The sequence below is a fragment of the Mercurialis annua genome, linkage group LG4 (genome assembly GCF_937616625.2).
Source record: "Mercurialis annua linkage group LG4, ddMerAnnu1.2, whole genome shotgun sequence".
NCBI lineage: Eukaryota > Viridiplantae > Streptophyta > Magnoliopsida > Malpighiales > Euphorbiaceae > Mercurialis > Mercurialis annua.
The window spans coordinates 15,068,269-15,081,735 of record NC_065573.1 but is presented as its reverse complement, the minus strand read 5'-3'; the positions used below and the strand labels follow the sequence as shown (position 1 = coordinate 15,081,735).

The 13,467-nt window shown below is 41.4% G+C and overlaps 1 protein-coding gene across 1 annotated transcript; it reads left to right on the top strand.

Annotated features, from left to right (window-relative positions):
* Positions 1–9,596: 9,596 nt before the first annotated feature.
* On the top strand, positions 9,597–10,715 carry LOC126678333 (uncharacterized). Its single transcript, XM_050373235.1, has 2 exons — positions 9,597–10,255; positions 10,325–10,715. The coding sequence occupies exons 1-2, from the start codon at positions 9,597–9,599 to the stop codon at positions 10,713–10,715; spliced, it is 1,050 nt and encodes a 349-aa protein (XP_050229192.1).
* Positions 10,716–13,467: the final 2,752 nt, after the last annotated feature.

Genomic DNA, 13,467 nt, shown 5'->3' with positions numbered 1-13,467 from the left:
TGTAATGCTGCTGCGCAATGCGGATGCCATCAGTAACGGTCAAAAGCGCCTGATAAATTGAATCATAGAGACCTTCGCCCTCCAAACGTTGATAAAAATACGGAGGCTCCATCATCCCGATAAAATCACGAATCTGGAGAAAAAAACTCACATCGTTACAATTGCAACCAAAAGGAAGAATTAAGTGAGAAACCCCGTGAGGGACAGGAGGGGGAGCAACTGTCTCCTCCTCTTCATACTCACCATCATGAAAAGATTAAGAAGCAGCTGAGGGGTCCAGGGGGAAGTACAGGCCTTGGCCAAAGTTGGAAGGGTAGATGCCGAAAGAGTCGAAGCAGCGCCGGAACGAGGAGACAAAGAGCGAATAACTGTCCGCATACTACTAGAAGAAGCAGGACGAGGAGCCCTAGTCAGCAGTAAAGGAGAGGAAGGAGAAACAGATACAGTAGGGAGAGTCTCGGGCTTCTTCGTTGGAGGAAGATCCGAATCGCCACTTCGCAAACTCTTCCAAAAAACCACAGCAGGACTGGTAGAAGGAGCAGTGAACAAATTAGGAGAACGACCTACGAGCATACAAAATATTGAGAAATAACATAGATCAACACAAATACAAGAAAAAAAACAAAGAATAGGACTCACCAACAGCAGGAGATGCGTTCGGCAGAGAAGCGATAGTAAGAGAAACAACTAGAAAAGAAGTGGGGGTAGCAGCGCGCCTCCACAAGTAGTCGCTGATAAAATCAGCATAAGTCCGGGATCCTTCAGCATAAGTGAGCCCAGTCCGCTGCATGAGAGCATACTCCTCCTTCGAAACCTCATAAGGCTCGCGAGGCTCAATATGGGAGCGCTAGACAGCAAGACTAAAGGAGCGGGACAGATATGAAATAATGAAACACTTGCATTTCCAATTCTTAATTGAATCGAGAAGATCCTTAAACATCTTCAACCCAGAGCGAAACCCTAAGGAGATAAACGGAAACTCCTTGCGGCGCTAAGGAGAATTCATCCAATAGTGAAAGCAGTTAAGAGTCATCCGCTCGCCATGAAGGTGGTAGAGCAACTTTAAGCAAATAAAATGGTGGATGGCGTTGGGATGCAGTTAGGACACAGCAACGCGTCAAGACTCCAGAAAATGGAACTGCAGCATGTCCAACGGAAACTGGAGAGCAGCCAGCAACTGCTCTTCAAAATAAAGAAAGAGCAGGAGGAAAACGCGAGTCAGCATACTGACCGTCCGTCGGAAGATCCATAAGAAAGTCATCAGGAATACCATGGGTCTCCGGAAGTGAAACCAATGACTCCGGACTAAGAGAACAGGGCCATTTTTTTAAAGAAGCAAGAGCCTTTGAATAACCCTTAGCCATGATCAAAGAAGAAGAAAGTTGAAGAGTCAGTAAAAATCAAGGTAAAAGAAACGTAAGAGAAACAAAAAGAATAAAAAGGGAAGGAAAGACAAATCAGGCAAAGAAAATAAAAGGAAGATGAAACGACGGCAGAACACCAAAAGGTGTAAGACGCATTAAATGTCGCAATACAAGCCATCAAAGAAGCGCAAGAAAAGAGGAGAGGAGAAATCAAACTGATGAACCGGCCTAGTGAAAGCCCGATTCACATTACATACATAAATATTTATGAGAAACAAAGACCAAAATGGGAGGAATAATGATGGATTAAGCCTATAAAACAGATGGTCCACACAAATCCCACATCGAATAGGAAAAGCAAACAATACGTGCTCACCTATAAATAGATCAATCCTAAACTCTCACAAGGATCAGATTATCCTGACATGTACACTCATGTATGCTAAAACCAAATGTATCCCTTTAAATCTGAATATATAGAACTCGAGTCTTATATCCCCAATCTATCAATAACCAAAGCTCTAATACCAACTTTTCCATGAACCAAATTCGTAGATCGTGACCGGCGCTAGGGTAATGGGAGTGGTTGCTCCAAAACCTGTAACTAGCCTCGCGGATAAACATACAACACAACAAATCTGTATAAAGTTAATGCTCGGGGGCAACAGAGATTCCAACCTAAGTCTAACAGTTCAATTAACAACAATATAATAATGCTCGGCTCAACTACGAGTCTCCAACAGAATGGCATAAATATTAACATTCAGAGTATACAGTAAATATCCCAACAGTAAAATCATAACAATGGGACCAATCTAACAAACCATAAGTATAGATAAGAAATAAAGACATAGCTAGTACTAATACGGTTTAAGAGTTTTATAATAAGAAAGAGAATCTTTATTTAAAACTAAAAGTAGACCTCAACGAAAAATGAAAGCTAGAGATCACTGGACACGCTCAAAATCATAAACCTGGAAAATGGGGTAACAACAGGGGTCAGATATACTGAGATAAGTCTATACTACCATTTATATTTATTAAGTGAAAACCTTTGCAACAATAAAGTCTTTTATACTTATATGTAATCATTATGGAATAAGTATTGTATCAATCCCAAAATCGGTGAGACGCATCTCCACCAAATCCAAAGTAGGTCCAAGATATAACTCTGTCGAATCTAAAGTAGGCCACATAATAATCTGCTGATAATAAGTATAACTGATTCACATAGTCTCAATAATACCCATCGAGTAGCTCGTTCCATTTCAAATCCATAATGAACTCAAAACCATTTCAAAATTGTGTGTCCAATATATAGTGTCACACCCGTACTGTAATGATAGAATATGCATTCATTAAACATTCATTATCATGCATTAAAATTATAGAGTCTAATTAGCATGTCAATTTATTAGTAAGAAAATTATTAGGACAAAATTGAAAGGAAAGCTCGTCGGTAAACTAAGTTGATTTCGTTTGTCGAAATGAATTGGAACTTTAAGGTCAAAATGGAACTTGTGGAATTATTCAAGGACTAAATGAACCCTAACTAATTTCTTATTTATGTATATGCAAATCAAATCTTTTGTTTTACATGACAAAATATTATTAGTATAAGTTAAAAGTTACCTCTTTGATATTTTCATTCAATAAAACCTAATAACCTAAGAGAGAAATTCGAAATCCACAATCCCTAACTCCATTTCAGCAACTTAAACTTCAATTCTTCAACTTTAAAAGAATTAGAAGGTGTGGGATAACCTACTTGGTAAGTTCTTGTATCATATTGTGCTTTGAGTTATAGTTTACCTCTTTGTTACTTTGTTCTGTTTTATGACAGAAATTATAGCTTATGTATTTTGCATATAAGTCAAGTTATATAACCTCAAATCAAGTAATTCTTGATGGAAATTTGATTCCCCTTTAGTTTCTAGTTGATTGAGATCTGATGCCTCCTTATTTTTTGGTTGATCGAGCTCTAATGCCCCCGATTTCTAGCTGACGGAGATCTGATGCCCCCTTGAATTTGATTCTGGTGAGGACTGTAATACCCTATTTTTAGGATTATTAAGTTATGCCACGCGTTCTGATTTGTGATAATAAAGTAAAGGAGGTCTAATAGATGTTAGGATATTTTGGATATAGACCGAAGTGGGTCTAATTTATTTCTCGCAAAGTAATAAATTAGTGGATAAAATACTATTCAGCAAATCGGGTATGAGCAGGATTAAAGAATTAATATATCAATATGCATCTCTAAATGGAGAGGTAAAAGTTTCGGACAAAACCCCGAAGTTAAAACATCAAAATACGGAACTTTGGACGTGAAAATTGAAGGATATAGAAGATTACGATTACGGATAAGTGGCGATGGGTGAATCGAGACAAGTGGCGACGCGTGAGTAGTGACAAATGGCAATGCGTGAATGGAGACACATGGCGCGCATGCACGATGACATGTGGCGCATGCACGGTGACACGTACACGCACGGCGATACATGGCGCGCCTGCACGGCAACACGTGGAGACACGTGGTGCGCATACGCAACAACATGTGGCGCGCATGCACACTGACACATGGCAAGGTTTATGTCTATATATATATAGGAGCGTTAATAGTTCGTTCTTCTATGATCGACATATTCTCTGAAAACCGGTTAATATATGTCGAGTTTGTTTGATTGATCTCTCTCTACTCTGATATCAGAATTTGATGTTCTTTATGTCAAATCAAAGCTATTGGCATGCTCGTCGACTCTACTGATTTTTGTTTATTAAAATTCGGCCGAAAAATAGATTGCATACACGACTTAGAGTTCGGCCCAAAACAACGTGTTCGGTTTGTCGTGCTTCGATCAATTTTCTCGCCGTTCAAATCTCGGAAAATCCTTTTCTTAAAGATTTTGGAATTGGAGGATTGGATTCTAAGGATACGACGTATTATCCAACTATCAAAAAGGAGCTTGACGGTTTTGATACGTTGTTATTTCAAAATAACGGTGTTTGTGAGTTTTCTATTTACTTTGCGTATTATTTATATAAATTGTTGTTTGTATTTTTAGGATTTGGATGATTGCGTATTATGTATTTTCGCAATATGTTTGATATGGTTTTGATACGATGTTTTCTATATAATAGTTTGTTTGTAAAGTGCGTTTCTGACATGATTTTAGGGATAAGGTTTTGGTTACGATATGAGTTGTAGATGTCTATATGTTTAATTATATTTGGAAATGGAAAGAAGGATTATGTTTGTCAGATACGAGGTAACTCGGTAGAAGCTCTCGGGACTGGGATCTCGGTGGAAGAAAAATTCTCGAGACCTGTATCTAGTTCGTAACTCGGTGGTATTCTCGGGACTCACAACTTGGGATTAAGCGATGGTAGCGGTTAACTCGGTGGAATTATCTTGGGATCGTACCACTTGAATTGAGTCAATTTGATATAGCATAGGTAGTTGTGATACGATGTAAGATTAGGGTTTTGACGTGTTTGTCTTTTAGATGTGTTCAGTTTAATACGAAGAATTTGTATGTTAGATACAAGGATAACTCGGTGGAATTATCTTGGGACTTGTATCTAGTGAGTAGCTCGGTGGATGATCTCGGGACTCACATATCGTTGGATCAAAGAAGTGGTTGCAGTAACTCAGTGGATGATTCTCGGGACTGAGTCACATGGTATAGGTAACTCGGTGGAAGTATCTCGGGATCATACCATATGGATTAAAGAGATTGGAATCGATAGGAATGGAATTGGGTATCGTCTTATAAGTTATGTCATAAGATTGGGTTTCAATCGGATGTATGATTTTGTGATGATATATGTTTTTCGGTTTATGCAATTTATATTTATAATGTCGTACATAAATGTGAACTCACTCAGTGTTGAATGACCTCCCCACAGTGTTTCTGTTTCGGGCTTTGAGTAATTGAGGAGGCCGAGCTTCCATTTTTTGATCCAGAAGTCTCAGCTTGAAAGCTATGAGTATTCTCAGTGCTGCAGTAGTCCGTAAATGTCAAAATTATTATGATGTTTATGTATCGAATAATTGTCTGTATTGTACTCAAATATTATGTTTATATATACATAATTTTTTTTCCGCTTTTGATTGATGTTTGTTTGATCGCATCAAGTTAATTTTGTTTGATTTGAGGTTTGCTACGGGTTCTAGAGCAACCACTCCTATTTTCTAGCGCTGGTCTCGACCCTCGGATTTGGGTCGTGACAAGGACTTTGATGTCCCTTATTATTTGGGTTTTCCATTTACTATCAGATTTCTGTCTCTAGATAGTGGAGGCATGTTGCCTAATTTGGGCTCTTCTGGTATTAGAGCTCGGTCGCTTGTTTTGAGGCATTTAATGCCCCCCGCTATCTGGATTTCCATCTCCGGATAGTAGAGGCATGCCGCCTATTCTGGGATCTTCTAGTGGTAGAGACCTGATGCCTTTTATGATTCTGGACTTGGAGGCGCGACGCCTGTTCGGAGCGTTGACTTTTTGAAAATTTTCCCCATTTTTCATGCATCTGGTGGAATTGACTTTCTTATCTGCCTAATTCTAGACTCTGGTTTTCCCCCTCATTGAAGCATTCAGTTTTTTAGTTAGGGAACTGGATGATTCAATGAAGATTCTTAGTTGCTTGTCCCAAGCTCTGGATTCTGCTGTATGGTTTTGGATGGACCATGTATATTGTCTTTATGACAGTTTCTGCGCATTCAGCTATAAACAGTGCTACTAGATAATGCATATGAAAGTTTTTGAATTAACAATTTTAAATTAAATTTTTTTGTTCCATTTTCTCAAATATTGTGATTTTAATATTTATGGTCATTTGTCTGTCCTTTCTAGTAACATGCGCTGGTCAATAATCGTGATATGCACGTATAACAAAAGATTTATTTGACTAATTCATTCAATAGCTGGTACAATTGAGATACTTTTTGTTTCAAATGGTCGCACCCCTGTTATCAATCAGTCCTTGCAAATTTTCTTAATTGACTATTTTTTATGTGAGTGTTTTACTCGGTCGTTGACCGATAATCCAGGGGAATACTTATAGTGATCTTCGTATTTCACTACTTAGACCGTCCTGCTCCAAGATAGGCTGCTGGGCGGTGGAATTCATTGTTTGTGTAGAGCTTCTCCTTTCGGGTTCCTATCCAGGCTAGCTAGATGATCCATTTTGATGTGTGCATCTCCTTCGTAAAACTTTTTATGGCCAAATAGTTTTAGCTAGTAGGCCGAAACCCACTAGCAAGCCGCTATCTTTTTTGAGACAGCTATATTGGATCACATTTTATTAGGGGTAGGACCCATTGAAACAAAATTATGTCTTGAAGTTTTTCACTTTCTAATACCAATCATTGAATGGATTAGCCAAATAGCTCGATTTTATCACGCATGCATATGAAAACTATTGAAAATAACATGCCCATCAAGCAAGACATCACATAAATGAGAAAATTTGGAGTTCATCAACGACTCTGGAATTTAAATAAAATAAAATAAGGAAATTGTTCAAAAATATCTGAATGAAAAATAGAAACTACAGCTAAGATAAGCTATTACACAACAAGACAGTTTAGGTGTACAGATCTTAAAGTGCCCCGAACATGGGCGGGGTCACTACTTCTGTTTTACCGGTGGCATCATGGATGTTCAGGTTGACGAAGGAAGCCAATTCTATGATCGATTCCATATTGTAAATTTTGGTTATTGAGTAGAGTAGATCGTCGATGTCTATCTCCTGGATTGCTGACCCCCTTGTCAGTTCCATTTCCTCCTCGATCACATCTCGAAAGATTTCAAACCCTGGGACCTCAATGTCCATGATCATGACTGGTTCAACTTGGCCCTGGTACTAGCTTGCCTTAGCCTCTTCTTCTACAAAGTAGTCAGCTAGCGTGTTTCCCAAGACTCGTTCTATCTTGGTTTCTTGGTGAAAACCCAAATCCGCCTTGGTGATGTGAACTTTGAAGTCCGGTAACTCTAATAGGCCTTGAATTGATTTTTCTGATCCCCATGCGGGGCGTATAGTTGGCTTTTTCATCATCGAAATCCCTTTGACGTCCATGAATGTCCCCTCTTCTTCTCTTGCAGTTGAGATCCGGAACCTTTGTATTAGCATCAGAGCATTTCCGGCAAACTTGATCATGTTGATCACCTTTCCTGACTCCCCTTCGATTGTGGCTATCCCGCCTTTGTATGGGAACATGATTTTCTAGTGTAACGTAGAAGGTACCCTTCCCAACTCATGAAACCACGACCTTCCTAGAAGGAAGGAGAAGGTGACTGGTATGTCTAGCACAATGAATTCTACCCATGATTTGATGGGTCCAGTATTGACTAGGGCCTTAAAGGTCCCTTCTGCCCCTCTCTTTGTCTCATCATAGCCCCTGATAACCTGTTCTCATGGTTTTAGTGTTGTTGGGGTTAGGCTGAGCCTTAGTAAGAATAGTTGCAGGACAAACATTGATGGCGGATCCATCATCGACCATTACATTATTGGTGCGTTTTCTAAGGATTTCAACTGTAATGTACAGTGCTTTGCTGTGATGTCTTCCTTCTAGGGTAGGTCGTCTTTTGTAAAAACAATGGCACCGGCCTTTTCTCTGTTAGGCATAACTACTGTAATCACGTCTAATTCGATGGGCATTGCGGACAACGCTTGTACCATTTGTCAATTTGGACGGATTCTTCGTCCAGCACTCTTGTTTTCCCATTTTAAGCTGGTCCATCCTGCGGGAAGATTCCATTTACGTTTCCCGGGTCAGTTCTTGTGCCTTTCTTGAGTACTATTTCTTCACCGTTGTCTTCTTTGTCTGAATCATTCCAAACATTAATGGCCCTAACAGTTTTGGTGATTTGAACTTCTGCTTGTCCTTCTAGAGGTGTTACTATCTGGTCGATATCATCAAATTCTAGACCACAACCAGTCGGTACAATATTCTCGAGAGCGATCCTGGGTGATGGTGTATAAACCAGTGTCTTAAAAACCGAACCGGTGGCCAAACCGGTGAGGCCATCGATTTCCGGTTCAACCGGTTTAACCGGTTCAATGATCGGTTCAACCAGTTTAATAAATTTAAAAAAATTTGAAAAAAATTATGGTTTACAGGTTTTTTACCGGTCCAATCCGGTTCAACAGCCGGTTTTTTACCGGTTCATACCGGTCCAATCCGGTCCAACCACAAGATCCGGTTTTTTCCTTTTCAGACCGGACCACTGACCGGTTTGCGGTTCAACCGGTCCGACCGACCGGTCCGGTCTGGTTTTTAAAACACTGGTATAAACATAAGGAAATTGTACTTTCCGGATGGCTTCCCTAACGTGTCCATCTGTCTGGGAGGTTGGACGTCAGACAAGGAATTGATGGAATATACAATAAACAAAGGGAAAACAGAAGCACCATAAAATCCCACATTGGCCATGAAAGAAGGAAAAGGCAAGTCGTGCCACAAACACTATGAAAGGGCCACAAACCCAGAAGTCCAAGACACGCAATCCGAATGAAAAAACGTCCCATAAGCTAAACCATTTACCACTAAAACAGACATCCAATACTGATACTCAAGTCTCTAAAGTCATAAACCATATCCGACTTTCGGATCTATCATTTGGCGCCGTCTGTGGGAACTCCTATAATAAATTTTACTGATCAGATTCGACAATGGCGGATATAAGCAAAGACGCAACGGGACAAGCGGCCAAGGAGAAAGGCACCTTGCCCGGCGGATCTGGAGTATCGAAAGAAGACAGTCCCCCGACACCTATAGCTCTAGGGGCAAGTGGGAGTTCAGCAATCATCTTTTAGGGATTCGAAAGTCTGACACCCACTCCGGAAGACGAACTCGGTCAAGACTTCCAGGAATCTTTGGGCCGGACGATGGATGGGGCAATAAGGCGTTTTGAAGAAGAAGTGGCCACTATGGTCGAAGAAGCGACTGAATCAGGTCACAAACACCGAACAGCAAGAATTGGAGCGCAATTGAGAAACGGACGAGCGGAGCAGAAAAAATTACCCAACGCGGTCGACGACTTGGAGGGAAAGGATCCAGGAGTAGTCACGGTAGAGGACAGTGAGAGGGAAGAAGAAGATTTTCCCACTCCTAGACGTTCGGCGATAGGAACAGACAGCACGGACTTAAAGGAAGTTCAAAAACTCATATCAGTGGTGATGTAGAAAGCGGATGAAGAAAAATCAAGAGAGCACGTCTAGACTAGCAATATGACGGACGAGAAGTCAGCTCTAGCAGTAAGCGTGTTGTCCGAGAAATGGCCTCAGAGGCTGAAGATACCTAACTTTGATAACTTCGATGGAACCAGTTGTCCGGAAAGCCACGTCACCAAATACTACAACAAGATGGTTCTACTGGATGTCTCAAACACAATACTTTGCAAGATGTTTCCAACCACACCCACTGCCACAGCACAACGATTGTGCAACAGCTTGAAAGACGAATTAATAGCTATGTGGAGACAATTGAACAAAGAATTCGTGATAAGATTCTTCACGAACATCCTACCTAAAAGAAGCACAGAAGAACTGTACATGTGTAAGCAGGGCAAGGGAGAAACGCTAAGGGCATACATTGAAAGATTCAATAACAAAGCTATGAAAATTGAAGACCTCAACAATGAATCAATGGTACAGACACTAAAGAAGGGCACTCTCATGGGAGTGATAGGGGATAAGCTAAGTTTGAAGAAGCCAAAAACCTACCAGGAGGTAATGCAAGTAGCTCATAAATGTATCAACGTGGACGACAGAAGGAGGCAGAAAACCAGCGATGCGCCAAAGAAGGAAAAAAACAAGGGAAGCGCATCTCAAAGACAATCATCACACTCGCAACACGATTATGGTATGAGTCATCGCAGCATCAGCAGGTACACCCCATACGAAGAGAGCAACCACTGGAGAAACGACAACTGATACTCTAGCGATTATCGATCTAGGTATGGCGACAGAGCTGAAGCATTCACACCGCTGAACACCACGAGGGCGAACATCCTGATGTGGGTCAAAGAAAACAGAACATCGGTGACATGGCCCAGGAAGATGATCCACAGAACTGGGACAAGAGACGAAAACCGATACTGCCAATTCCACGAAGACTGTAGGCACGACATAGAAGAATGCTATGATTTGAAGAAGGAGATAGAGAAGATGATCGAATCAGGAGCATTAAGGAGGTTCACAAGCCGCAAAGAAGATAAGCATCAGAGAATAGAAGGAACCGACAAGGAAGAAAAAAAGGAAGAGGAGAGGAGAAGAAAGAAAGAGATCGCGGGAGTCATCAACGTCATCGTTTTGGGAAAGAGCATAAGAGAGGGGAGAAAAAAATGAAGGGGCGAGATAATGCAGGTAGCGGAATAAGCAGGAAGAAGGACAGAAGTAGCAAAAGTAATCACTTTCTTGACGGAAGACGGTACACATGTGAAAGGACCACACAAAGATGTGTTAGTGCTGGAAGCAATTATCAACAATTCTGGTCATGAAGCTGCTAGTAGATGAAGGAGGCGCGGTAAACCTGATGACGTGGGAGACATTCAAATGGATTGGTGGAGAACTAGGAAAGCTCAAGCATTGCCCCGTGCCGATAGTAGGGCTCGAAGGAACCCCAATCCAACCCAAAGGCTTGGCGGAGCTAACGGTAGAGTTTGGAAAAGGAGAAAGAGAGACGAAAGAAATCAAAATGTTGTTCTCAGTCGTGGACATGTCGCTGGCTTACAACGGAATACTAGGAAGGCCGTTTTTGTATGCTTCCGGAGCGATCACCAGCATCTGCTACCGGACAATGAAAATACCAACCATAGAGGGAGTTATCAACGTCAAGGGAGACCAAGAAGTAGCCGCCAAATGCTACACTATCACCATGAAAGAAATAGAGGGGTAGAGCACCACTGCAAGAAGGAAGTCAAGGAACAAAGGCTAAAGGGATAGAGATAGCAGCCTTCATTTTTGTTATAATTAAATTCTTCATGTCAATCTCATTATAATCAAAGTTCTCTTTTTTTCAAAGTAGCAAAATGCAAAATAAAAACAACAACAACAGCAATCGGAAGACGCAAACAAATGCGTATAAACAAGTGACAAAAGAGATACACATCTTATAAGACAACGACCAAACAAGAGAGGTATATACCTCTTAAGGCAACGATCAAATAAAGGAGATACATATCTCCTAAGGCAACAGCCAAAGAAAAGATCTCTTAAGCATAAAAACAAAACAACAATGCACGCCCATTAAGGCAACAACAAAGCAAGAAAGGAACATAGCCAACAAAGAAAACAACGGGCACGAAAGGAGCACATTCCATAAAGCAATGGTCAAGCAACCGGAGGTACAACATAAAATAAAGCAAAACACAAGCAAGAAAAAGCAAATCGAGAAAACAAATTAGAGAAAAAATCAATCAAAATCAAAGAAATATTATTAAAATACGTGTGCAGCACACAAGGAGGCCACACTCTCCAAAAGATACGAAATAAGATAGCAAAGATAAAAAAAATCCCAATCAAACGCCACCGGTTGGAGTAGATAAACATCCAGTCACTGAAGATGAGGGAGCGAAAGAGAAAGCAACAGAAGAAGGGGCAAGAGAAGTCGAACCCACAACCAAGGAAGAAACGGGAGACACGACCCCGGGCGAAGGGGAAGCACTAACCGGCGCCTCAATAGCAAACTTCTGAGCTGCCAAGGCAGAAATACATTGATCACGAAACTAGGCCAGATCAACATAAAGGAAGGAGAGATCTGCCACCGGGTACTCCTTCAAAACAATCGATATGATAGACCAACGGTAATGCTGAAACATCAAAGGAACCACGCCGGAAGCCTCTTCCAACTGGTTCTCCAAGGCCTGGTTCTGCAACTCCAAACGGGAGCGCTCTGCTTCCACCTTCCCCCGATCCATACGGACGTTGTTTAGGGAGACCTCTAGGTCTGCCATATGATTTTCCTGCAACTGAGCAAAAATGCTGCGAAGACTCCACCTGCTTACCCCCCTTAATTAAGTTGCTTCTCCAACGAGGTTTCAATGACGGTCTTCTCGCAAAGTTCGGTCTCCAAAGACTCATTAGAAGCCTTCAAAGAAAGGATCTCCTCCGCCTGCCGCTTATGCGCCTCATGCAACCTCTTCAAGACCGCCGACATCTGCTCAAATTGAGAGTCAACCTCCGACCGAGAATTCGCATAGGCCGAAAGATGAGTCCTATCGTCCTCCAACCGACGAACATCATAAAGAAGGCAAAAACAACTTGTGTAAATGGACGGCGCACCTCCTACGCCAGGAACTTGTCTGAAACAGCTAACAAACATTGAGTCCGTAGATAGCCAGATACGACATTCCGGACGTGGTTAGAGTCAAGAAGAGAGCCCTTGGGCATGATGAAGCAGTCCCAATCGACAACGTTGCCCTTGAGCACAAAAGTAAAGCGAGGAACATCCCGACACGGGCGAGGGGCAGGATCCACAAACGAATCTGGAGGGCCAGTAGTAGGCCGCTTTTTAGTCTCCGTAGAAGAAGCTTAAGGAAAAGGGCGGAAGATGTAGCAACATGAGATGACACCACCAACACTGACACGGAGTCTGTAGCGATGGAAGAAAGGGCCCCAGAAGAAGAAGTAATAGGCAAGACTACCGGAAGAGAGGACAAAGAGGTAACAGCCGTGGAAGGAGGAAGATCGCTAGTGGAAACGAAAGGCCCATCCTCGTTGTCCGACAAGAGGAAAATAAAGGGCGTGACCAGTCGATCAAACAAATAAAGGCTAGATATAACGGTGACCTCATCGTCACTTTGTATACCCGCATCCATAGCGTTGAAGATATTTTTGGTCATTCTGATGAAAGAGGGAAAAAAGAGAGCAGAAGAAAGATGAAGAGGAAAACCTAAAAGAAGTAGACAAAATAAATATCAAAGAGTGGAACTATTTATAAGCTTTTCTTGGAAGGAAAAGAAAAAAAAACAGAAGAGCGAAAGAGGTAAAATATAAAAGTAATAAATGGCAATAAAGTAACCGCAACCACTATGGCACCAGAACCGAAGAGGCACAGGCAACTCAATTGTCAAAAGCTGTCTAGAGAGAGAAGCACGAT

What these genes read in the sequence shown, in the direction of transcription:
- LOC126678333 (XM_050373235.1), top strand. Translation starts at nt 9,597, where the DNA reads ATGACGGACGAGAAGTCAGCTCTAGCAGTAAGCGTGTTGTCCGAGAAA. An exon ending in AGTCATCGCAGCATCAGCAG is followed by an intron (nt 10,256 to 10,324) that starts GTACACCCCATA and finishes TTATCGATCTAG; the next exon opens with GTATGGCGACAGAGCTGAAG.